A 26,989-nucleotide genomic window follows, 5' to 3' on the forward strand; every position below is an offset into this window, starting at 1 on the left:
TTGCATAACAAATCACTTCAAAACTTAGCGGTTTAAAACACTTATTATCTCATAGTTTCCATAGGGGCACAGCTGAGCTGAGTGCTCTGGCTCTGGGTTTCTCACACGGCTGCCACTAAGGTTTTCAGCCAGGCCTGCAGTCGTTTTAAGGCTCAAGTATTAATTAAACAAACAAGCAGACTAAACCTTTAAGTATTTTAAGCGGGGGACACAATGGAGAATACTGGATGAATATTGGAAAATACTGGATGTCAGTTTACATGATGAATGTAGCCCAAGCCTTGTATTTCTATGAAGGATCCTCTGACTCTGAACAACAAAAACAAAAAAAAAACCAAAAAAACCAAACCTGAAACCATTAGAAGGAATAACTGTTTTATCCTACAAAGGGGAGAATTAATAAGTAATTATTTATCCTACAAAGAGGAGAATTAATAAGTAATTATGTATGCATAATTTTGAATTTTTGACTATGAAAAACTTCAAGCAATAAAAAAAGGAAAATAGTGTTATTCATTCTCATGTATCATCATCCAACTTTAGTAATTATCTACAGTTTTGCTAATCTTGCCATCTTTGGAATACACTTCTTTCTGGCTAACATTTTAAAGCTTATTCTAAGAATATAAGTGATATATTGATGCTAACAAATAGTATTCAAAAATGATTTTTTTTTAATTAAGGCCATCATTAGATAAGTGTCTATTGAATATCTGCTATGTACCACATATGTAGGCAAATATACTATGACAAAAATTGGATATGCTCTTCCAATCTACATTAATGAGTATATACCAAATAACATAGCACAAAAATATACAAAATAAAATTTATGAGAAATTAAAGTAAAAATTAAAAAAAAAATCAGAGGGGCGCCTGGGTGGCGCAGTCGGTTAAGCGTCCGACTTCAGCCAGGTCACGATCTCGCGGTCCGTGAGTTCGAGCCCCGCGTCCGGCTCTGGGCTGATGGCTCAGAGCCTGGAGCCTGTTTCCGATTCTGTGTCTCCCTCTCTCTCTGCCCCTCCCCCATTCATGCTCTGTCTCTCTCTGTCCCAAAAATAAATAAACGTTGAAAAAAAAATTAAAAAAAAATCAGAGACATTAATCTGTTTTCTAAAGACCAAGTTAACAATATAATATACATTTTAAATGTATATTTATATATAATATACATATTATATATAATGTATATTTTAAATATACAATTTTAAAGCTTACTTAGTATATGTATTGAGCTTTTACCATACAGACCTATATTCTTTTCAAAAACCCATGAAACATTTTAAAAATGCTCTGAAGTAAATCTTTTTTTTTTTTTTAATGTTTATTTATTTTGGGGACAGAGGGAGACAGAGCATGAATGGGGGAGGGGCAGAGAGAGAGGGAGACACAGAATCGGAAGCAGGCTCCAGGTTCTGAGCCATCAGCCCAGAGCCCAACGCGGGGCTCGAACTCACGGACCGCGAGATCGTGACCTGGCTGAAGTCGGACGCTTAACCGACTGCGCCACCCAGGCGCCCCTGAAGTAAATCTTAATAGATCTCAAATATTACAACTAGTAAAGGCACATTTTTTTATTGCAATGTGATATGTAAATACTTATGCAGCAAGAAAACATAAATAATAAATAAAAATCCACCTGTTAGCTAAAAATAAAATGTATGTAATTATTGACTCACAGAAAGCAAAAGCATCAATGACATTCTAATTAGGAAACAGGAGTGACATATAAACACAACAACACAAAATTTAATGAGAATTGCACACAACTGCACTCAGAACAAAATGAATACCCTTAAATGCTTTTATTATTCAATAAGAATTCATGAAAACATGTGCTGGTTACCTACTGATTGCCTCATCTCCAAGTTTATCCTGTGAAAATGGACCTGAGCCCTTTAAATATTATTTGCTAGCTGGCACTGAAACTGTATCAGTGGAGAGCTGGAAAGACTTTGCAGAAAGAAAAGGATTTGCTTCCTGGTTCTGGTGTCTTGTTAGGCAGCCTCCTGTAGCGTAAAGGGTGGTTTTCTTTAGGACCAGACTCCAGCACTTACAGCTTCTTGAGGATTCAGCTTCTGAGGATTCAGCTTCCAGAGGTCAGCAGCTCCCCAACCCACACCTCATGCATCCTCCCTCGTAAGTTTTGTGCCTACTAGGTCTTCTGCTTCCTGCAGTGCTGTTAGCTTCTCCAGCACTAGGCTCCTGCGAGACTCTCAGCCCCTCCAAATGCTTAGCTCCTGCAATGTACAGTCTGTAACAGCTCCTCTTGGCCGGAAGTTTGCCTTACCACCTCCCTTGGGTAGTTTTGTAGCAAAATGCCTCCAGGAAGACACCTCCCTATGAATAGTTTTTTCTGGCACCCTAGAGGGCAGGTTTCCAGCAAGTTTCACGAGCACAGGAGTGCAAAGACTTCTCTGCCATGCCGGGAGCCAGGCAGTACCCTTTTCAAGAAGATCTGGATCTTAGCACCACCACCACTCTGGGCCGTCAGTGTCCCAGAAGAAAACATGGGTAATCATGTTTTATAATTTTTATAATCATAGAATGGGATAGGCCTTTCCAAGTTTGACATAAAAGAAAATACCAAAACATTTTATTTAGATTTTTATAGCAATGCACTGGCAAAGCATATAATCAGCAAAGGGCTATTTTTTCTAGATATGCCAGGAGCTCAAATTCAGTAAGGAAATGATCAACCACCCAACATAAAAATAATGAAATATATATATCTCATAAAAAAATCATGAATGCATACACATGTTAGAGTTGGAGCCAGGAAATCTTTTTTTGCTTATTCAAATTCTATTTATCATGTCCTCCAAAAAACTTTCCAGTCTTCCAAGAGAACTTCGTTGGCATCCCTTTTATTCAATATTAAATCCTTTTTATTCATCTGGAAATACTAAGAATTTCTTTGAACAAATTATATATGTATATATGTATATATGAAACAGTTAATATTAACCGAGGTGAAACTAGCATTTTCTCCGCGCGGTCAAAGGGTTACCTGCATCAAAATCACCTGGATACTTTATAAAATGCAAATTCATGGGTCCTGCTGCAGACTGCAGAATGAGAATCTCCAGAGGACTCAGGTGGCCCAGGCAGGAGCCGATCTTAAGTGCGCTGAAAATTCTTCTCAGTTGCACTTAACTTTGAGAATCCTGCCCCTGTAAATCAATAATAAAATGTCCACCTTTGTTTTGTACAGAGCTTAGAGTATTTTTCACAAGTGCTCCCTAATTTCATGCTCACACCCAATTTGGGTGATTGTCACAGCCATTAGCCCCACTTAAAAATAAGAAAATAAAATTCAGGGAGATGTAGGACTTGCTCAGACTCCCCTAGAGAATGGTGGAGCTCAGATTTGATTGTCTTTTTACAACTACCAACTCCAGCTTCATCCCACTTACATAAACCTCCTAAAATTCACGTTTCTTCATGTCTGTAGAACAAACTCATGGTAGTTCAAACAAGTTGATGATTACGGGCAGAAATAGCAGACACAAAGGACAAAAGCACCTCGGGAACTCATGGCTCTCTGATGTGGAAACTGAGAGCCAGAGAGGTGCACGATCAGAAGGCAGGGTTAGGAACACACCGCTATAATAGGAGACAGCAGCAGGAGTTAGAGGCACCTTGAGAAGATGATAGCCAACTTATAAAGTAAAGGAGGTACTAGCTGAAACACTCAACCTCAGCTGAGCTCAAGTTCGGATGGGATTCAAGAACAGCTGGGCCAAAGACACTCAGCGTCAGAAGTAACAGCAGCAGTAAGAACAGCAGCAAGGACCCTAGGCCAGGGGCAAGGAACCAGCAGGTCACCCAGAGCCTCTGCCTCTATGGATTCCTCAGTCTGAGCGACCAGCGTTTTCTACAGCCCCTTTCTACCTAGATGTTTGAGAATCTCTATCACGGCAGAACTAGCTTTCTTGATGCACAGCCAGGCCTGGGCGCCCCAGTGCACAGACCCCAGTAGGGATTCTAGTAGCCTCAGCCCAAGACTTTTATCTGATCTCTATGTCAGGGACTTTATGCCACTGTCTGAATGTTTCCTGGCTTCACTGTCTACCCTTCACCCACAAACCCCTTTAGTGACTCTCTATGAACCTTTTCTCCCTGCCCCCATAACACTGCAGCCCTCAGGTGAAGCAGGCTGTTTATGGGAATATCCCAGTGCTGGGACATTTCTGAATCGCTGGGAAGAGTCTGTCCACTGAAATGACCTGCTGATCCCCTAAGGAAACCCTTAGAAAAACCTCTATAACAACTATTTGTTGGTGAGTCTTATTCTAAAGATGCCTTTTTTTTTTTTCCATTTTCATTGCTATGTAGAATTTTGTAGTGGGACTATACCACCTTTTTACATCCATTCCTCTGCTGGTAGATACTTGGGCAGTTTCCAATTTGGGGATATTACAAATACTGCTGCTGTATTAATGAACTTCTCTTGGATAGTCAGGAGTGGAATTGCTGTGTATTCTAGCTTTAAATGATAATGCTAAGGAGTGATCTATACTGGATTAGCTAGTTTTCTCACTCACAGACAATATATGAGAGCTCTTATTGCTCAGGACCCTTACTGACATTTACTATTGTGAGACCTCAACATTGTTGCCAATCTGGTGACTGCATAGTTGTCATTTTCATTTCCCTTGTGACTAAACGAAGAGAGTACTCTTCATATGACTTTGATTATTAGGAGCTACCTTTGTATAAAACATGTGTTGAAGTAGTTTGCCAGCTTCTCTAATTGATTGAAATATGTTCTTTACATATTATAGATACTAGTCCTTCGCCAGTTATGCAAGTCTCAAACATTTTCTTGCATTCTGTTGTTTTCTTTTGATTCTTTATGGTATCATTTAACTAATTAGTTTTTAAAAACATGTTTATAATGAAACTTTTACTCCTTAAGAAATAATTTTTTTTTATTTTAAGAGAATGAAATAAGTGATTATTTGGAGGAAAGAGACTAGAGAAAATTACACATTCAATATCATATTTTTCTGTAATGTTTGAATTTTCCAGTGATCATGTATACCTTCATTCAATTTACTGAGCACATAATATGTGCCAAAACTAATTTAAGTCCTAGAAATCCATTACTGAACAAAAGGGACAAAGACTCTTAGCCTAAGAACATACAAAGTAAGATTCAATATTGCTTTTATTTAAAAAATATACAAAACTCTTATTTAGTTTCTATCAGACTTTCATTTTGAGCTTCTATACGTCTATACATAAAAACAGCATGGCACAAAACTCAGAGTAAACATTTAAAAATACGAGCAAAACCTTTTTGTAAAGGGTTGCCGTTGATTTGTCATCAATTTCAGCAGCTAATTTTCCAGAAAGCAGGCTGAAATGTCAGATCCCAGACCTCTCTAACGGATACAAATCATGCAACTTAATATAAAGAAATTAATTTAAAAACGCCTTATTGTAATGAGCCATTTTAAATCAAGAGAGGAAAGTAGTTTAAACATAAGTCAGATTCTAGACTGAATTTGTCCTAGTCGTTGATTTATACTTAAATATAATTAAATATATAAATATATTTAACAAATAAATATATTTAGTATATAAATATATTTAAATATAATGCAATACATAGAAAAATAAACCAATGAGTACAAAGATATGTGAGCAAGTATACCTCACTGCATTCAGGACCCACTCACTCCAGGCCTCTTCAACCCGCTCTTCATCCCCACCTCTGCCACGGTTAGCAGCCTCTTGTGTGTCCTTCAGGAGATGTTCAGTCGTGTGCAAACACACAGGGATTATGTATGCATTCTGTTTTAACTATTTGGTACTGCTGCAGTAAATTAATCAGGGGCTGCAGATTTCTGGGGTGGGGATGATGTGCTATAATCTAGATTGAAGACAAAGTAACAGCCTCTGCCAAGCTCAGAACTGGGCCAGGTGAAGCTGGAAGAACAGCGTCTTGACAAAGCCTTTGCAGTCCCAGACTGGCTGTCCGTGCTATTGCAAGTGACCTGAAATTGTCTGAATGCTGCCTGGAGGTGGAAGTGCCCTCTATGGATGCCCAGTTTGCACCCCTCCCACAGCCCAAGCTTCAGAGTGCACATTTATGCAGAGGGCTTCACTTCCTCTCCTTCTTCCCCTTAGAAACAAAATGAATGCCAACTGGTGGTTGCCAGAGGGGAGGGGGACAGGATGGAGAGGATGGGTGAAATAGATAAAGGGGATTAAGAGGTACAAACTTCCAGTTATAAAATAAATAAGTCACAGAGATGAAAAGCACAGCATAGGGCATATAGTCAATAATATTGTAATAACTTTTTTTTTCTAATTTTTTTTTCAACGTTTATTTATTTTTGGGACAGAGAGAGACAGAGCATGAACGGGGGAGGGGCAGAGAGAGAGGGAGACACAGAATCGGAAACAGGCTCCAGGCTCTGAGCCATCAGCCCAGAGCCTGACGCGGGGCTCGAACTCACAGACCGCGAGATCGTGACCTGGCTGAAGTCGGACGCTTAACCGACTGCGCCACCCAGGCGCCCCTGTAATAACTTTTTATGGTGACAGATGATAACTACACTTACCGTGGTAAGGATTTCATGGTGTATATACTTGTCGAATCACTACGCTTACACATGAAACTAATATAATATTTTATGTCAACTATACTTCAATTGAAATATAAAATAAAATAAAATACATGTTGATATGCCACCTGAACTTCCTCCCAGATTTCTAGACAGTTCCCTCTCCTCACCACACAGCACTACACTCCATGGGTGCATCCTGCTCCTGCACTATTAACCCCTTTTGCTGTCTGTCCTCCCCTTGTTTTAGGGTGATTTTCTTGTTCCTTTCCATTAGCTCCTGTGCTGCCCACCCCTGCACTTCAGGCTCCCTTGTAGGCTCACTAACCAGTGCCCTGGATAAGATATTTGAGATCTGTAAAGCTAGCAGCCTTGAGGGATCAAGTCAACACATGTGATATATATTTTATAAACATTTCTCTGCTCTGCACCACAAACGTCTCCCCAAAACTGGGTTACCAGATGTAACAAATAAATATTCAGAATGCCCAGTTAAACTTGAATTTCAGATAAATAATAATTTTTTAGTATCATATGCCTGATGCGATCTTTAATCTGTATTTAATCTTCCAACACTATTTCAAAACCCAGTTAAGCAGTTAAGTTAAACAGTCTTTCTAATCTGCATGCCCTAAAAGCCAAGTTCTAATCCCCCCTTCAATGACTGTGGCCAATGCACAGCAAAATGCCCCACCAATTTCAAAATTGGGCATTTTGAGTAGTCTTGAGCCAGCACAGGAAGCATTTCAAAGTGGTTGCTAGGTGGCAGATCTCAATTCTGGAAAGCATTTTTCAAATTCTATTAGTGCTGCTCGGTGAGAGTAGCTTGGTAATGAGCTCAAATGTGTTTAGTTTACCATTTTTCTTCCAATTTAAAATCTATGGCAAAACTGAGTTTAAAAACCACTTCTAAAAAGCCTTGCCTTTGAAATCCAATGCCAGAATGTCTAGGTAAACACAGAATTTAGTAATCATGGGCTTAATTTATTTCAGCTATTTTTTCCTGCTGAATTTTTGAGATAGTAAGACTGGATTTCTTCCAAACTAATCTGGGCAGGAGAAAACTTGAAAGTATCGGCTAGTTTTAAGTGTCCCCACATGATTCCTGATACAGTTTTACCTGAAAAGTGGCGTGTACCCAACGGATTTTGTTTTTTAATCTCAAGTTCTTTTGCAAACACCAAACTCTTCACACAAAAGGAACAGTGTGGCCTATCCAGATATCTCTTTGTTCAAATTACTTAGCAAACTTCATGAAACAAGAGCTGTGATTCTACATTCTGTGTTGATGATCCAGAGAAAGAGCAGGATCTAGGAAAGGACAGAAAAGAAGAGGAAATAGACACTGGGAACTTATCACCAAAGGAAATCAGTGATAGTGATGATGGCATTCTTACCCCAATTTCCCCAAAAAGGAGTAGAACTCTGCTTAGAGCATGTTCATCATATTTCACCATCAAGATTGTGCTTAGAGCAGACTCCAAATTACACCTGATAGAATTAAACCATACCTGCATTGTTGTTCAATAAAGGTTCTCTTTTACTACCCTACCTATTCCAGGCACTGAAGATGGGAACGAAGCAAAGAATCATGGAGATTTAGAGCTGGAGAGAACACTTTTTTCCTTATCGGTGCTTAGCTTTTGCAAAGAAATGATTTAAAGATTTATCAACAGGAAATTTGCTAATCAATTACATAATATTAGGTGGAACCATATGAAATTGTCAGTATTTGCTTATGACTTACAAACATGACAATTTTATTTGATTCTACCTAAGGGTATGCAGACATTGAGAAGTATGTGGTAGTCCTAGAAGTAGTGGAATGATACGGCATGGAATGATATCCAAGGTAAATTATAAGGTATAGAATGTTGTTAAAGGATATTTTTGTGTGTGTGTTTGTATGTGTGTGTGTCTACCATATGTGCAGATATGTGTTTGTTTAATCTTTATTTTTGAGAGAAAGAGAGATAGAGAGAGAAGAGCAGAGAGAGAGGGAGACACAGAATCTGAGGTAGGCTCCAGGCTCTGAGCTGTCAGCACAGTGCCCGACGAAGGGCTCTAACCCACAAACTGTGAGATCATGACCTGGGCCGAAGTCAGACGCTTAACCCACTGAGCCACCCTTGCGCCCTTAAATGTTTGTTTATATCCCACCATAAATTTGACAATTTATCAAATATAACAAACTGTTCACAGTGGATGCATCTAGAGGGCCAAGTAGGAAGCTTTTTACTTTGTATAATTTTTACCATATAAACATATTCAAATTTTAAAGAAAAAGAAAACAAAAAGCCAAACCACCAAGGAGAGTACTGTACTGAGAGGTGAAGAGTCTGTTCAAGTCATGCAGTGACCTTAAACTAGACCCCATGGAAGAAAGTGGCTGCCCAATTGCTTAGCTCATCCCTGCAATTCAAAGAATAAAACAATAGCTCCCGGGACCTGACCAGTTCTGAAAGTCACTCTCCACACTGCCCTTGTGGTTTACCTGGGATCCTAATCATAGACTGTGGTTGAATGTAGAGCTTCCTAATTGACCGTCACTGGAGGGTGAATATATTAAGAGTGATCATTCTCACTGCAGTCATGGATTAGTGGACTGGACACTGAATACAAGGACTAGGAAAAAGAGGCCCTTTGTCTCTTGAGTGAGTCTTTTTACTATTTCCTTGAGGCCCATCAAGAAGAGTCCTCAGAGCCATTTTCACCAAGTTCTAAACTTGATGAAACCCTTTTCTCATTATGATCTTTTTTTTTAACCCTAGATTTAGAATAACAGAAATTTATTCTAATTAGTTGTTGTTCAAGATAAGGGGAAAGTTTTTGTACAATTATCTGTCCAGATCTCTCCCCAATCCCCACCCCACCTCCCTGTCTCCCTTTCCCCCAACCATTACACTGGCCACATTTAAATAACTCTAATCTACACCAGTGTTTTCCAAACTGTGCTGAGAAGGAGGGACAATTCATCTGACAATGAAGAAACTGTGGTCTTAGAGATGAAATGACTTGTCCTCATTCCCACAAGAAGAAAGTGGCAGGCACAGGCTGAAGCCCAGCTTCCTGACTTCCAGCCAAATGTCCCCAGCCTTGAAATAAAACTGCTTATTTCTCCTTTTCCCTCAAGTGACTGCCTTTTTTTCCTCCTTCGTTTTCCTGTCAAAATTCCCACACTAGCAGTTAAGCGCCTGTCCTGAGTTTTCACACTGGCTGCTTTCTGTACAAGCCCTGCAAGTTGGATTCCGTGCCCACCACACCTGAAAGTGCTAGTTGAAAGGGCACCACGTGAGCAGCAGGGTTGGCGTTAGATGCCCTCAAGGATCGCTCTTTTCTCATAGACTGTTAGCAGGCCCAGGCGGGGACTTTCTTTACCACTGTATCTATGGCTAGCCCAGGGCCTGGCACCAACCAGAAGCCAAAGAAGTATTAGTTCATGACCAGGACTGCTGATCGACTTCCATTTCCGAAACTTTCCCTTTGAGGGGCTCCTGGGTGGCTCAGTCGGTTGAACATGTGACTTCTGCTCAGGTCATGATCTCATGGTTCATGAGTTCAGGCCTGTGTTGGGCTCTGTGCTGACAGCTCAGAGTCTGGAGCCTGCTTTGGATTCTGTGTCTCCCTCTCTCTCTCTCTCTGCCCCTCCCCACTTCGTGCTCTCTCTCTCTCTCTCAAAAATAAACATTAAAAATAAGTAAACAAACAAACAAACAAACAAAGGCATTTGAGTTTATCTTCCTCACTGGATGCTCCCTCGGAGGGGTGCTGACAACACTGACTCCATCTTGGGTGCTCCATCATTTCCGTGCCCATGCAATGACCTCCCTCAGGGCCACGTGTTCCAGGCCCCGTGGAAGCTCATGTGTGCCTTGACCAGCATGCAGGAAGGATTGTTCTGATCTTCCCTAAAGTAGCACACAGAAGACCCCACTTTGGGTAACTAGCAGAGATGACCGCACGCACAAGGCTCCAGTTGAGCTAACTGCTAGAGCCCTTCTGATGCACAGATGGTGCCCCTTTAGGTAACTACGCTTTGACCTCACCACCATGCCCCTTGCTCTGGAAAACCTGTGGATTAAAGTCTGAGTGGGGGTGGAGAATAGCTGCATAGCACGGTGGATGGTCTGTCCGTGTGATCCTTCTGTCAGTAAGTTACCCTGATAAAACTCTATGAATGGTATGGAGTGACTTGCTTTGCTTCCCAGTCTCAAAGTGCCTTCTCAGTCTGGAGGATACTTTACTGACCCTCTTCCACCTTCTCACAGCCCGTTGCTGTATGTGTCCTTTGCTCGGGACATTATCAGCCATCTGTTCATTACTGAAGAACTTGAGGAGATAGAGAAAGAACCAGTCTGACATTGGGGTGCTTACATTTTGTTTGCAAAAAATAGGAATATGAATGAATAACAGAGTCACAAACAGTATGACAGTAGTGTGATAGTTATGAGCCAGGTTGAGGCCAGACTGCACAGGTACTTAACCTCCCTGTGCTTTAGTTTCCTCGCTTATAACATGGAGACAATGGTAGTTTCTACTTCATAAGGTTATTGTGAAGATTAAGTTATTTAATACATTCGAAGCACTCCAAAGAGGGCCTGGTATATCGTGAGTGCTCAAAAAAATGTTTTAAAAAAGCCTAAGATAATATACAAATCAATATTATACGTGTTGTAGAAAGTCTCCCTTTGGGGCGCCTGCGTGGCTCAGTCGGCTCAGCATCCAACTTCGGCTCAGGTCATGATCTCATGGTTTGTGGGTTCAAGCCCGTGTTGGGCTCTGTGCTGACAACTTGCTCAGAGCCTGGAGACTGCTTTGGATTCTGTGTCTCCTTCTCTCTGCCCTTCCTTGCTTGTGCTCTGTCTCTCAAAAATAAATAAATGTAAAAAAAAAAGATTGAAAAAAAAAAGAAAGTCTCCCTTTAAGAACATTTTCCCTAGTAAGAACCAATCTTCAAAACTTCCTTTGAGACTTTTCCTTGTCATTTTGGCTTTATCTTTTCATTGTACAGGGGATACTAGGCCTGTCCGGGATGGTTAAGGTACGAGAAAGAGAGAATTGAGGGGCCCCAGCTAACCGCCAGCACCAACCATCAAGCACGTGAGTGAGGCCATCTGGGTCCTTCAGATCCAGCCCATCCCACAGCTGGCTGCAGCAACAGAGGAGAGCCGGGGGGCCAGCAGAGGAACCAAGCACCAGCCCACAGGATGGTGAGAAACCATAAATAACAACAGTGGCTTTTTAAGCCACTGATGGTAAGGTGGTTGGTTGCACAGCAAAGCATAATTGAAGTTTTGCTGTCCAGAGGTGGACATGCTAACATTTTAAATATTCCAAATCCAGATGTGACGTATATACACGTAGCTATTTGCATGTTTAAAAATGCCAAGGAGGACATTCTGCATGATGTGTTTAAAACCAGCATTTTTAAACACGTTTGTAAAAGCATTTTTTCCTACTTAACATTTTGAATTTTTTATGAATAATTGTATATCTACACTATTTTTGGTAGTTGCATTGTAACCCTAATTTATTAACGACTCTCCTCCCAATAAACACTTAGTCTGCTTCTAATTTTTTGCCACAGTAAGAAATGCTTTGATGAACATCCTTGAACATACTTCTTTGCGTACCTCAAGGATAATTTCCTCAAGATTATGTCCTGCATAGTGGAGTTCCTGCATCAAACATTTGCCTGTTTTCAAGGTTCTGAGTATGTATCATCTAATTGCTCTCCAGAGAGGCTGCACCAATTTACATTCTTACCATAAATGACTTGAAACTCTCTTTTCCCTGCACTTTTGCTAACAGTGGGTTAAAAACGTTTTTTTTTGTTGTTGAGCTAGTGGATGAAGAACTATGATATCATTACTTTTTTCATTTTATCTTTACTGTTGAGGCTGTATACATTTTCATGTATATTTGTGTCTTCTCTGAAACCTACATTCTCACTCTGCTCATTTTTCCATTGTTACCTTTTTCTTACTGATTTGCAAATGATATAGATATTAATGCTTTGTTCTTATATATTTATAAATATTTTTCTTTAATTTTTCTCTAAGATCACTCTCAGAGTTTATGGGCTTAGGTAGATTTTTTTAAAAATCTACCAACAAAGCTGTTTATTTTTATTTCTGAGACTGAATGTTGATAGATGTATTGTGTTAAAGGATACAGAAGCTTAAGTACTTCCAGAGAGTGTCAGATGCCATCCAGGTAAAATCCAGGTCCCTTAGTTTATGCCATATGCCACACTCGGTTCTCACCATATTTAGCCACATGAATCTCCTACAACTTCTAACTACAAACTCTCTGTTCTTGTAAGCTTAGTTTCTGGTATATGGAGCTTGTGGGCTCTGAAGTCTGACCATGACAGACCCAAGTTAGGATTCTTTTTTCTTTAAGTTTATTTATTTATTTATTTTGAGAGAGTGAGAAAGCACAAGTGGCGGGGGGTGGGGCAGAGAGAGAGGGAGAGAGAGAATCCCGAGGAGACTCCACACTGTCAGCACAGAGCCTGAGGAGGGGTTCGAACCCACAAACCGTGAGATCACGACCTGAGCCAAAGTCAATCGCTTAAACAACTGAGCCACCCAGGCGCCCCCTCAAGTTGGGATTCTTACTCAACCACTTCCCCAATAGTATGAGAAGAGCATTGTGACCCTCAGCACTTCATACTTAAGTAGAGACAGGATTAATGAGAGAGATTGAATTCTACGTAATAATGACAATGTGTGACACACAGTTGGCACTTAATATTTGTTTTCCAGCCATCCTTTCATGTTTTTGCTCATGCTGGGACGTTTCTGGGATACCCTTCTTTTGTTCTCCACCTCGCAATAGTGTACCTATTCTTCCGGCCTAGTTCTATCTATGCTTCTTTACAAAGGTATTCAGGGAACAGGGAGCTTCCCATGCATCTAATTCAGGTTGGGTATCTCCTGCTATTTTTTAATGTTTTAGATATAGTTAGCTAACAAAGGACACTTAAATTAGCACAATTATTATACCAGGCATATAACTAGTGATCAATGCAAATTGATTTCGTACATATAACAGTAATTGGTATCTCAGCCTCTGGTATCTTGTACCATTGAATATTTTAATATCATCAGGGGTAAGGAGTGAAGGTGGTCAATACGTGCAAACTTGTACTTATAAGTAAATTCTGGGGGTATAAAGGACACCATGATGATTGCAGTTAATTATTATATATTTGGAAGTTGCTAGCAGCAAATTGAAAAAGTTCTCGTCACACACAAAAGTTATAACTGTGAGGTAATGCATGATAACTCACTTGTAAACATTTTGAAATATATACATATGTCAACCATTATGCTGTATACCTTAAACTAGTACAATGTTGTGTCAAATATAACTCAATAGAACTGGACAAATTGATTTTTAAAAATGGAAAAATAATATATATACCACTGGAACCTATCATTCCTCATTAGCTCAATGTATATATTTTTCCAATTCTAAGAAGCACTTTGGCCCCACATTTTAATGTCTCTGGAACTGGTACATGTCTTACTTCAGAAATAAGCAATGGCTAGATGGCAGTCATGATATAGTTGGCATTGCCTCTTTATTTGTGAACATGGTCACAACTGCTCGAATTGTCATCATTTCACTGAGGTCTATGCAATTTAGTACTACACGTGTCAAAGTCATATGATAACAGATGCTATTGAAGGTGAGAGAAATTGCCAAATTAGGTGAAAGAAATTCCAAAGCAACAAGAGGCTGGTAAAAGCAATTCATGTATTATATACGACTATCATTAAGGCATGGAATTTAATTTGTCAGAAACTTTCTTGTGGCCATTAAAAGAGAAGCTGTAGAGGGGTACCGGGGGGGGGGGGGGGCTCAGTTGGTTAAGCGTCCAACTCTTGATCTCGGCTCTGGTCATGATCTTCCGATTTCTGACATCGAGCCCCACGTTGGGTGCCACAGTGACAGTGCAGAACCTGCTTGGGATTCTCCCTCTTCCTCTCTCTCTCCCCCGCTTCTGCTTGCTCTCTCTTTCTCAAAGGAAATGAATAAACATAAAAAAAAAAAAAATTGCAGAGCTTGTAATGGCATCAAACAGGATGGCCCCAGCATCAAACTTGCAGAATGAGTGTTAGTGGCTAGGAAGCAAATTCCAGAGACAAGACTAGGAAATTCTTTTAAGAAATGCTGCCCTGTCATTAGTATTGTGTGCAAAAACACATACTGATGTTCTGTATGAAAAGGGATTCAGAATTATATTTAGTGTACAAAATTTTTAGAAATACTTTACTCAATTTAATTTGCTTATATTTCTTTTTTATATATGCATATTAGTATAAAAAAAATCTATGTCCAAGTCGAAGCTGTTGCCTGGAAATGAGATAGGAAAGCCCTGTGATTTCTTCACAATCCTCTGCTATACTTGTTTGCAGACACAACATAGGTTGAAGGTAAGCTTGCTTCTCATACCATGATTTTTAACTTGTTAACATAAGTCACAGATTGCATTCTGAATTAGGTAACACTTTATTTATCATCAGTTAAGCATTTTTAAATTATTATACTTTTCTAATATAAAAAGTAATATATGTTAGTATTGAACATATTCTGTATTAAAAAGTGGGTATTATGATTGTGTAATTAGCTGTATTTCTTCTTTAAGTCTCTTAATTTTTTTTTTTTTTACTACAACTAACAAACCTAAAATTTGTAGGGAACCACAAAAGACCCTGAATAGCCAAAGCAATCCTGAAAAAAGAAAAACAAAACTGGAGACATCACGATTCTGGGTTTCAAGCTACATTACAAAGCTATAGTCATCAAGACAGTATGGTACTGGCACAAAAACGGACACATAGATCAATAGAACAAAACAGAAAACCCAGAAGTGGACCCAGAACTACATGGCCAACTAATTTTTGACAAAGCAGGAAAAAATATCCAACGGAAAAAAAGACGGTCTCTTCAACAAGTGGTGCTGGGTAAACTAGATGGTGGCATGTAGAAGAATGAAACTGGACCACCTTCTTATACCATACACACAAATAAATTCAAAATGGATGAAAGACTTCAATGTGAGACAGGAAACCATCAAAATCCCAGAGGAGAAAACAGGCAACAACCTCTTTGACCTTAGCCACAGCAACTTCTTACTAGACACGTCGCCAAAGGCGAGGGAAATAAAAGCAAGCATGAGCTCCTGGGACTTCATCAAGATAAAAAGCTTCTGCATGGTGAAGGAAACCATCAAAAAGATTAAAAGACAACCAGCAGAATGGGAGAAGATATTTGCAAACAACATATCTGATAAAGGGTTAGTATCCAAAATCTATAGAGAACTTATTAAACTCAACATGCAAAAAACAAATAACCCATTTAAGAAATGGGTAGGAGTGCCTGGTTAGTTCAGTAGGTTAAGCATCTGACTTTGGCTCAGGTCATGATTTCACAGTTCATGAGTCTGAACCCTCTGTGCTGTCAGCACAGAGTCTGCTTCAGATCCTCTGTTCCCCTCTCTCTCTGCCCCTTCCTGGCTCTCTCTTTCTCAAAAATAAACACTTAAAGAAATTGGCAGAAGACACAAATAAACACTTTTCCAAAGATGACATCTAGATGGTTAAGAGATGAAAAGATGGTCAACATCACTCATCATCAGAGAAATACAAATCAAAACTACAATGAGATACCACCTCACACCTGTCAGAGTGGCTAAAATTAACACAAGAAACAACAGGTGTTGGAGAGGATGTGGAGAAAGGGGAACCTCTTGTACTGTGGGTGGGAATGCAAACCGGTGCAGCCACTCTGAGAACAGTATGGAGGTTCCTCAAGAGCCTAAAAACAGACCTACCCTATGATCCAGCAATTGCACTATTAGGTGTTTACCCAAAGCATACAAAAATACAGATTCAAAGGGGTATACACACCCCAATGATTATAGAAGCATCATCAACAGCCAAAATATGGAGGGAACCCAAATGTCCATTGACTGATGAATGGATAAAGATGATATGGATCTTACACAATGGAATATTACTCAGCCATCAAGAAGAATGAAATTTTGCCATTTGCAACAATGTGGATAGAGTTAGAATGTATTATGCTAAGTGAAATAAGTCAATCAAAAAAGACAAATACAATATGATTTCACTCATATGTGGAATTTAACAAACAACAGATGAACATATGGGAAGAGGGGAAGAGAAGAGAGGGAAACAAGCCACAAGAGACTCTTAATGATAGAGAACAAACTGAGGGCTGATGAAGGGAGGTGGGTGGAAGATGGGCTAGATGGGTCATGGGTATTAAGGAGGGCATTGCGATGAGCACTGGGCCTTGTTATGTATGTGACGAATTACTGAATTCTCCTGAAACCCATACTGCACTGTATGTTAACTAACTAAAGTTTAAGAAATAGATTACACTTATCTTTTAAAAATTTTTTGATGCCATTTCTTGTTTACAGAAATATCTCAGCTCAAAGTAATATATATTCAACATACAGCATTTGGTAATACAGAATAGTATAAAACATGAAAAACTTCATGCTTCATCTCACAACCCAGAGCTTGCCTCTCAAGATTTTTGGCCATCACATTCAATGTATCTAGGGCAAAAATGACTAACTTAACACACACAGTGGATACTCACTATATCCCAGCTGGATGCATGAATGCTGGGAGAACTTGGAGAGCAGCCCATATGTCTTGCTGATAGACTTGATTATATAGATCTTATGGTCATTTTTCCTCTCCAGTCTGCCTTATTCTTCGGACATAGCAGGAGCTTGGCCAGGTTACAACCAACTTTCTATTTGGCAAGGGAGCATTTTGGAGGGATGGCCACGTGGCTCCTGCCCTCTTGAAGCTTACAGTCTAAAGAAGACAAAACATAATAACATAAATACAAAAATAAATGTATATATGCACATTGTCATGAACCGTAGAAAAGGAAGAGAACAGGTGGCTGGGAAAATAAGCAGGGCCAAGATCTGATTCAGGAGGGGTCAGGGAAGTCCTCTCTGACGGAGGAACGGGTCAGAAGGTCAAGGAAAAACAAAAGGGCAGGTTCTGAGGCGGTTAAACTTGAAGTGGGTGTGGCCTAAGAATAGTGAAGCAAAGTGTTGAGAGAAAAAAGTGCCACAGAGGTAGGCAGGTCGTGCAGGGCCTGGTAAGTCATGGAGAATTTTGAATTTTATTCTATGTATGCTTGGAAACCAATTTTTTTTGTAATTTAAATTGCATTTATTTTTGGTAAATAAATTTTGGTAAAATTCACGATTCAAAGCATTAAAGGGCCAATATTATTGAATGAAAACTCCTCCTCCCTCCAGCTTCCTAGCCACCCAGTTCCCCTCCCCCGAGCTGCCGGTACACATCCTTCCGGAAATACTCTAAGCACAAGCAAGCATATCTATCAATGTATATTATATTTTAAGCAGGGGAGCGAGGCCATCAGATTTGTGTTTTAAGACCACCCGAATGCTGAGAGGGCACTGGCTCTCAGCGTTTAGAGCCGCGCAGCCCAACTCACGCATTTCGCAAAACTCTTCTCTGCGTAGGACCAGACCCCTAAACCACCCCCTCCCCCAAACCCTGCCCCAGGGCTTTCTAAATTGCAACTCCGCATGGCTCCCACGCTCTTTCTCACGCTGTGCTCCTGGCAACAGCCTAGCGCGCCCACAGCTCCCGGTCCGGAACCCTTGAGTTCGGCACCCAGCCCACGTGTGCTCAAGTGTTTTAAACAGAGACCGGAGGGGATCGAAGATACGCCAGGGCGGGAAAGCAGGATTTGCTCAGGCTGAGACAGAGGCGGGTCTAAGAGTGGCTAAAACTGGGGCGGGGCCAAGGCTGAGGGCGGGACCAAGCTTGGGGGCGGAGCCAATGGCCCCAGTCGGCTGCTGTGGTCTCCAGATCTCCCGCTGCTGTGATTCGATCTGAAACCCGGGCCACCCAAGGGGCAGTGGGCGCTCGTTGGCCCTGGGTTTTGTAAAGTCCCGAAGGTAAATCTGCCCAGGAGCCAGGCGGCTTGAGCGAGAGGGGACCAACGACGGGGCTGGGCGGCTGGATGGCGGCGGAGGGAAGCGTCGCGCGGCGAGTTTCCCAAGAAAGCTGAACTCGTAGCAAAGTTTCCTGTGCATCAGCTTGCACCCTGCGTATTGGTGGCGGGCTTTTTCCGTGCGGGTGGTCTTTGGACGCTGGAGAGACGCGGAGGTAATTGGATTATTCCGCCTGGGTACAGCCCAGATTTCTGTTCCGGAACACGCAGCGAGGTGGGCGCAGATTTTGCCCGAGAAAGGGTGGGTAATTAATTGACACGCAGTTGTATCGCGCACAGCAGTCGGGTGACTGCCAGACTCCGAGAGCGCGTGTTTGCAAGGCGTGTCTGGTTGTCCGGAGGCAAAGTTCCATGACTTCTTTCCTCTTTAGGCAAGACTAACTGGGTGCTGTTCCCTCTCGGGCTGACCTCCGAGTCTCCGCTATGGACAGCGAGAGTGATGTGGATTTTTCTAGCAACAGCTTAACCCCTTTATGGCGGAGGCGGTCAACTCCTCAGCCTCAGTTGCTGGGCCGGAGCAAGCCGAGGCCCCAGTCCTACCAGAGCCCCAGCGGATTGCTGATCACGGATTTCCCAGTGGAGGACCGAGGGACGCTCCCCGCGGTGCAGACTCCTACCCAGGTACCCACCGCTTCTGAGGGCAGGACCGTCCAGGGGAACCCCCTGCTGCTTTGTACTCATCGTAGGGTGGTGACCAATGGGAGGACAGTCTCCCCGGAATACAGAGCTGTTTCTCCTCGGCTCCGACGTCCCAAGTCTCCCCAGGCTCCCAAAGCGTTTTTAGGGGGCTCCCCGAAATCCCCAGCGAATGGCACAGTGACCTCGCCCATGCCGCACCCGCTGCGCCCCCAGCGGACTCCTAACTCGCCCGCTTGCTGTAGCCGGGAGGGAGACCTGACCGGATTGACCACCAGCCCACTGCTTTTGCCTGCTGCAAATGGGCTAATCCCTAATATCGACTCCCCAGGCTCTGGGTCGCAATCCGGCCAGACGACTAAGGACCCTGAGCCGGGACCCTCGAAACTCTCTCCTGCGCCCCAGAAAAGGTCTTTGGAACAAAAACTCCCCCTCCAAAGGCTGCCCTCACAGGAGAATGAGCTCCCAGAGAATCCTTCAGTGGTTTTGAGCACAAACAGCCCTGCTGCCCTCAAAGTGGGGAAGCAGCAAATCATTCCAAAGAACCTGGCCTCGGAAATTAAAATAAGTAAATCCAACAGTCAGAATGTGGAGCCCCACAGGAGACTCCTCAAGGTGCGTAGCATGGTGGAGGGCCTCGGAGCACCTCTGGGCCCCGCAGACGATGAGGGTGAGGCGGAGAACGACGTGGACAGCCCAGGGTCTCTGCGGAGAGGCTTGCGGTCCACGTCCTATCGTCGGGCGGTGGTCAGTGGCTTTGATTTTGACAGTCCTACCACTTCAAAGAAGAAGAACAGAATGTCCCAGCCTGTTCTGAAAGCAGTGATGGAAGACAAGGAGAAGTTTTCCAGTCTGGGAAGGATAAAGGTAAGGGTGAGCAGGAGTGTCACTCATTAAGCCAGGCATTCACCAAGCCAAAAGCGAAGGTGTTGGGGGTGGGGGGAGGGGCACAGAGGAAACCAGAAGTTATTGTTCTCTTTTAATTCTCTTGTTGATCAGACCTGTGCACATCTATCTCTTGGCCATGCTGTTGCAGGCAGTCACAGCCAGGTTAATGCAGCTTGGTGGGAGGAAGTAAAACTCTTACCACTGTTTTAACTTTCTAAACTCAGGCAGAGTGGCAGAATGTGGGGGACAAATGTGAAAAAGAAATACAGCAAATTAGGTACTGGCTGAGTGAGTCCTGAACACTTTTAATACAGGTAGCTGAACAGGAGGTGGAGAGCGGGTGTGGTACTCTTGACTGAATGGTCAAAATGTCTGGGGCTTGTTTAGAGGTGTCAGGGGTTGCTGATTCATCACACCTGAGACAGGAAACTACCCATTTCTTTTGAGCATATTGATTATTTTAATTATTGAAAGTAATTCATGCTAATTACTTACTGAATTTTTTTTGGAGTAGTGATAACATAGTAAATGCCATCCAGGTAAAATGTGAGTTTTAAAATTAATTGCCAGAATCACAAAAGTTACAAATGTTTGTCATCTTTGTTGTTGCTTGTCTCTGTCGCCACTGTCAGTGGTTGTATTTTATTCCCATGTTGTGTGCATTTATTTTTGAGAGCATTTAACAAGTTGGTAGCTCAGAACTTCAGATTCAAGTGAACTCTGTTCCCTGATCGAGGCCTAGAAATTTCATAGGTTAAAATACTGCCAAATATGACATAAAGAGATAGGGAAAACTAAAGAAGGACATTTTGGAGTGTGTATGTGCTGCTTTCTCCAGAAACAAGACAGATCTCAGCAGAAATTCATTTTGGCAGCCTCAACTTACCTTGGTTAATCAGAGAAGTGGAACCAGTTTATACAAATGTCAATATGTCATAGACAAGTAAGGCTATTTAATTTTCGACCTCATGGCCTTAAATTACATAACATTTTAGGTGTTTTTTATCCCCCACCCCCCAACTCTGCAAGTATAGCACAGCTCAGTTTAACAGTGATGGTGAATCACCAGTAGTGAAATGAGCTGCTTGCTGGTCTTTTGAGGATTCTCAGGCTGTTTTGCTGGGGTCTGTGGGATGTTGTACATTTTATTTTACCAGTTTAGTGAATTGTAGTAGTCAGATGAGTGAACTACTCAAGGGATCGTCTGCTGTATGCTTTTGGAAATCTAATGAATGTAACAACAAAAGAAGTAATTTTCTTAAAATAGCTGTATTTTCTGTTTGGCTCATTCATACATAGTTTGCTTTGCTTTTTCCTTTTTTGCTTTTCTTGTTTCTTAGAAAAAAATGCTGAAAGGACAAGGAACATTTGATGGGGAAGGTAAGCATTTGATTTTCCAGACTTTTATTGCTGTTTCAATGTGGAATATCAATTATAAGTTGAAATCCAACCGCAGTAACAAAAACACTTAACATGAGAAAAATGTCCAACTTCTTCCCAAATTATACAGTATGAATCTCTGCACTAAGCTAAATTTTCATCCAGTAATACCAGCAGCAAATGGAATTAACGGCATTCTTTGTAAGCTGATAACTTTGTCAGCCAACATCCTGGATTTTTAATTCTTATCTACCCTGGCTCCATCCCCGCCTCCCTCAAAAAATGGACAAAGAGTAAGAGCCGGCTCTAGATTTTGAGTTAAAAATCCTGAGTTTGGCACTTAAATCTTAAGTCATAGTTCCTTTGACTTAATATTCTTTTCTCCGTATTTCCAAATTTCAGTATCATTACTGACTTCCTATTTGCTTATCAAGTTTCAACTTGGGGGAACTCTAACTGTCCCGGCTGATACAAACCTATTCCTAAGAATTTGTAACCCGTATAGTATTTTTGTGAAGGATCACAAAAACAAAAGCTGCTCAGCCAGGTGTTCAAACCCTAATCAGATTAGAGGACTTTGTATATACAGACGGGTCAAGTGTCAAGTAACTGGAAGAGCACAAAGCAAACAGCCCCACCTGCAGCCTTCCTGGGGTGGGAGGAACATGGTGGAGGTGAAGGTAGTTACTTTCTGTCATGCTTTGAAATGTTAAGATTTTCTAATCTTTCAAGAGTAATGAAGAAGGGTATGCCTCTCTATAAGTAAATCTACCGTAAAATCACCCAGAGATATAAAATACGTAATCTTAGGTGATTACAAAATATTTCCCTATGTAATTCTTATAAAAATCCGTTCCTCTGGAGCATTTAAACATGACCAGTTCATAAAAATGTATTCGTTGCACCAATCTGAGGTGCAACGAATATATAAAATATATGATATTTTAGCTGGTTTGGGCAAATTCATTTCTTTGATTTTATAATTGAAGAAACTGGGAGCTTGGAGAGGTTTAGTGTCTTGCCCACCATCACATAGCCAGTATGAGGGCAGATAACTGGTCCTGAGTCCATTTTGCTTACTCTTGAATCACTTTATGACCATGAAGTAAACAGAGTATCTACCTAATAGGCATTTAGAGAGATGGTTTGCATCTTCTAGAAGTTGACATTGATTCTGGGACCTTTGTCTCAAAGGGTTAAAAATGTTGAACTTTTTTTTTTTTTTAAAGTCCGAGGACAGACTTTTTATTTTTATTTTTACTTTTATTTATTTATTTATTTATTTATTTATTTAAAAAAATTTTTTTTAACGTTTATTTTTGAGACAGAGAGAGACACAGCATGAACGGGGGAGGGGCAGAGAGAGAGGGAGACACAGAATCGGAAGCAGGCTCCAGGCTCTGAGCCATTAGCCCAGAGCCGGACGCGGGGCTCAAACTCGGGGACCGCGAGATCGTGACCTGAGCTGAAGTCGGACGCTTAACCGACTGAGCCACCCAGGCGCCCCTTTACTTTCATTTTTTATACGTAGTTGTATGTTGTTTCCTTTTATAAGGAGCTGTTTCTGTGCACTCTTTGGTCTCTTCTCAATATGATGGCCTGGAAATTTTCACAGACGTGAGGAATACAGGATTCTTAGAGTTAATGACTAAGAAGAATGTAGCTTAGGATGAGGTGCAGTAGAGTGGTGAGAACCTGCCAACCAGGGACCTGGGTTGTCATCGTACAGTTTCTGTTCATCAGTTGTGTGACATTGAGCAAGCATCTTAACCTCACCAAGACTCAGTGTCCTCATGGATGAAATGAGGCCAATAATACTATTGCCTTTGTTGTTGTGAGAATGAGTGAGTAATCTTATCAACAATGTACGCGTGTTTTGTGCCAACCACTGGTACTTTAGAGAACACTACAGAGGTGTGGTAACGCAGTCTTTACCCTCATAATCTGTTTTACATATGTAAAACCATCAGAGAACAGTAAAATCTTGCATCGACTCCAGTATTACTTTAGTCATGGTGCATATAGAACATGCAGTAGTTGATGAAGAGGCAGATGTCTGTTTTCTTCGGTAGGTGGGAAAGGCATTTCAAAGTCAGTAGGTCCCAAATCAAATTCATGATCTTTCCCTCTAAAGCTACATCTCCTCAGGCATTCCCATCTCCTGCTGTGCAGCTGTTGGGACCTGCAGATGTAGGAAACATCCTTACCACCTCCCTTTCTCTGACCCCCATCTCCAGGCCATCCTCAATAGCCCATCTCCATTCTTGCATAGCATCCTAATTAGTTCTCTACGCAGCTAGTATTTTGCTCCAACAATATAATCAAATCTTTTCCTTTCCATGGATTCCCTTTGTAATCAGGATAAAATACAATCTTCGCAGTGTGGAAGAAATTCAGTTGTTTTGTACTTGGGATAAAATCCAGTTCTTTAACATCGCCTGCAAATCTCTGCTTGATTTAGACTATCTGGCTCACCTCCCTAAACCCATCTTGCACCCTTTGTCCACTAGACACCCATACTCTACACATTGACTTTTCCTTTGTTCTTCTAAGGTATTATGTTTCTTTTTGCCTCAGGGCTTTTGCATATACTTTTTCCTTTAGCTCTGAAGCTTCTCAGCTTTCAGATCTTAGATTTTTCTCAGTAACACCTGTTTGACCACCGCCCACCCCCACCCCCCACCCCACCCACAAGAGGTCACACCCTGCTGAGAATCTGTTCTTCAAGCTCCCATATACAAATCATTCAGTTTATAGGTACGTATATGTGCAAGATTATTTTGTCTTCAACCCTACAGTGACTTGCCTTCTCAGACTGAAAACCAGAAAGAGTCCTTTCCATGGCATTGAGGCAAGAGCCTACATGATCTGCCCTCTCTTCATCTCCAGCCCCCATCTCTTAAGCTTCCTCCCTTCCCTCACCCTGTTTCACCCATATAGGCCTCCTTGCTGGTCCTCACACATAGAGACCTACCAAACAGACTCCTGTCCCAGGACCTTTGTACTTGCTCTCCCCTCTGATGGGATGTTCTTTTGCCAGCTGTAAGATGTATTGCTTTCTCACCTTTTTTAGATTAAATATCACTTTGGTGAGGCCTTCCTAAACCACCCTATTTAAAATCTACATACCCTCGTTGTAACGTTCCCCTCCTTTCCAGGTTTTGCTTTTCTCCATGACACTTATCAGCATCTGACGTACCATAAAAATTACTTGTTTATTTATTATCACTCTTTGCTCACTCCGATGTCCGCTCTATGAAGATTGAGATTTTTATCTTTTTTTGTTCATTGTATCCCTAGCAGTTGTTGGCATCCAGGAGGCATTTTATAAATATCAGTTGAATGAATAAATGAGTGAGTGACTTGGAATATTTTTCTCTTCCTATTTTTAGCTTATGAGGGCACAAGAAGTTTCTTTTATTTTCCATTTACTCTCAGCCCTTGGCACATTGTAGATATACAATAAATGTTGGTTAAATAGGTAAATGAATGGTGATGGGCTTTGAAGGAAAGGTAGGGTATGAGTTCAGTCTAACCTAAAGAAAAACAGTGATTTAATAGGCATGGCTATCCTCTGTAGGTGGTAGACAGAAACATGGAAACTTTGCTTCCATTGGTATTTCATGTATGGATCCCTCCCATTCCCCTGTAGGTGAATTGGGGACAGAGCTGTGTGAGTGAGAAAATCACTTTTTGGTGATCACTTTTCTTCAGTGATGAAATCCATTTGTTTCCTTGTTGTTCATTAAACTGGAGCCCAAACCTTGTATAAATATGGATGTTGGTTTAGAAAAACTAGCATAAAGACGGGGGCAATTAGTGACCTGTAGGGTTTGTATTTCTTAACAGAAAATGCTGTCCTGTATCAGAACTACAAAGAAAAGGCTCTTGACATTGACTCTGATGAAGAGTCGGAGCCCAAAGAACAGAAGTCAGATGAAAAAATTGTGATTCACCACAAGCCACTGAGATCCACATGGAGCCAGCTTTCTGCGGTGAGTGTTTACCTTTTTCTTTCCGATCTGTGGGCATGAAAAAACCAAGCTGTGGAAATTAGGTCTGGATGTGGTTTTAACTTTTTCTGCCAATGATCTTGTAACCCAGAAGAGAAAGACTCCTCTTCTTTTTAGATTGTGAAATGGGTCTTGAAAATCTTCAGGCACTGGTGAGAACATGGACTTTAACACTTCTGATTGGGAAAATCAGGTTTTGATAAAATAAGGTGACTTGACACTAATATACTATGCTCTGGAAGCTTTTCCTGCTCAGTATCTTTTCTTGTTTTTTTAATTTTTTAAATTTTTATTTATTTTTTATGTAGTATATGTGTAGAGGTAACTTAATCTATCCTGAACTTTATCATAATTGTGGCTATATATACAGTTACGTGTATGTGTATCTATGCACAATAGGGAGTTTATGACAGTTTTTCCTTGGACATTTCATTTGATATAGACACAATTATATGTTCTTGCAGTTGATTAATGAATGGCATTCTGTTCCATATCCCTCTGTGCATCTTTTGTGTGAGCCGGTCTGATACTTATTTTGTGTCGATGAGTAATTTCTCCTCTCTGCATCAAACATCTTTTGTTTATAGCCATAATTTCTCTTCCTCCTGGTTTAACAAATGTCACAGTGTGCAGCTTAGTTTACTTGATAGGAGTTTGGGCACAGCATCTGTGGGCATCTGATGCATTACCAAGTAGAAAGGAATTCCCATGGCTGGCTTGGGTGGTGGGAGCATTGCATCAAAAAACAAGCCAGTACACCTCTGTGAGTCCCTTAGGCAATGTGGGAGCAGAAGCGATTCCCTCTTAAGCTGAAATGAGCATTGTTCAGCGTCAAGAATATCGTATATTTAGGGATTGCACCAGTATAAGAAAAGGAGTTGTATATGTTGGAGCTCATAAACAGGGATATGGGAATGGATGTATGGTGATGACGAGGATGACTTCTGGTCAGGTTCTTCCTCCTCTCTTCTACTGTCTGTTGGAATTCAGAATTCTAGAAAACTAGCCCTTTCCCCCTGTCTCCCTCCCAGCCCCTAATTCTGTTCTAAGGAGAATTTATTCATTTCCAGTGCCTCCAAGCTGTGGCTCCCTTAGTATTATTCCACAGATTAAAATGTCCTGAATTAAAATTAAATTAAAATTCCCTCAGATTAAAAGGGCAGGTGGTGTTACAACTGATGCTGGTGAGTGTGGAGGATGAGGCCTGGTGGGGACTGTGGTGAACAGGCCTGATGGAACCTGAGCAGCGGCCACTTAGGTCACGCCAGCCCTGTGTTGCCAGACCTTCTGACGTTTAGAAAAGAGAAAGCCGAAATCTGGATTTTTTTTTTTTATGAGTATTATCCTAATTCAATTTTAGAAATTTTAGAAAAATGATGTGTGAGGCCAACAAAGGATTTATGGGCCAGTCTTGTCTCCTGTGCTAACGACTTTGGAACT

General features: G+C 41.3%; 1 protein-coding gene across 1 annotated transcript in view; it reads left to right on the plus strand.

The window, feature by feature from the left end:
* Window positions 1-18,488: 18,488 nt before the first annotated feature.
* Window positions 18,489-26,989, plus strand: part of ARHGEF26 (Rho guanine nucleotide exchange factor 26) — a 130,105-nt gene continuing 121,604 nt past the window's right edge. The window contains exons 1-4 of the mRNA XM_047099617.1: window positions 18,489-18,576; window positions 19,004-20,135; window positions 21,497-21,536; window positions 25,386-25,531. Of these exons, the coding sequence (XP_046955573.1) occupies window positions 19,056-20,135; window positions 21,497-21,536; window positions 25,386-25,531 (1,266 nt within the window). The 5' untranslated portion in view covers window positions 18,489-18,576; window positions 19,004-19,055. The remainder of the gene's footprint in view (window positions 18,577-19,003; window positions 20,136-21,496; window positions 21,537-25,385; window positions 25,532-26,989) is intronic.

Source organism: Lynx rufus, unplaced genomic scaffold (genome assembly GCF_022079265.1).
Source record: "Lynx rufus isolate CCGP_SWC_20201006 ecotype Redwood Valley unplaced genomic scaffold, mLynRuf1.p SCAF_5, whole genome shotgun sequence".
Lineage (NCBI taxonomy): Eukaryota > Metazoa > Chordata > Mammalia > Carnivora > Felidae > Lynx > Lynx rufus.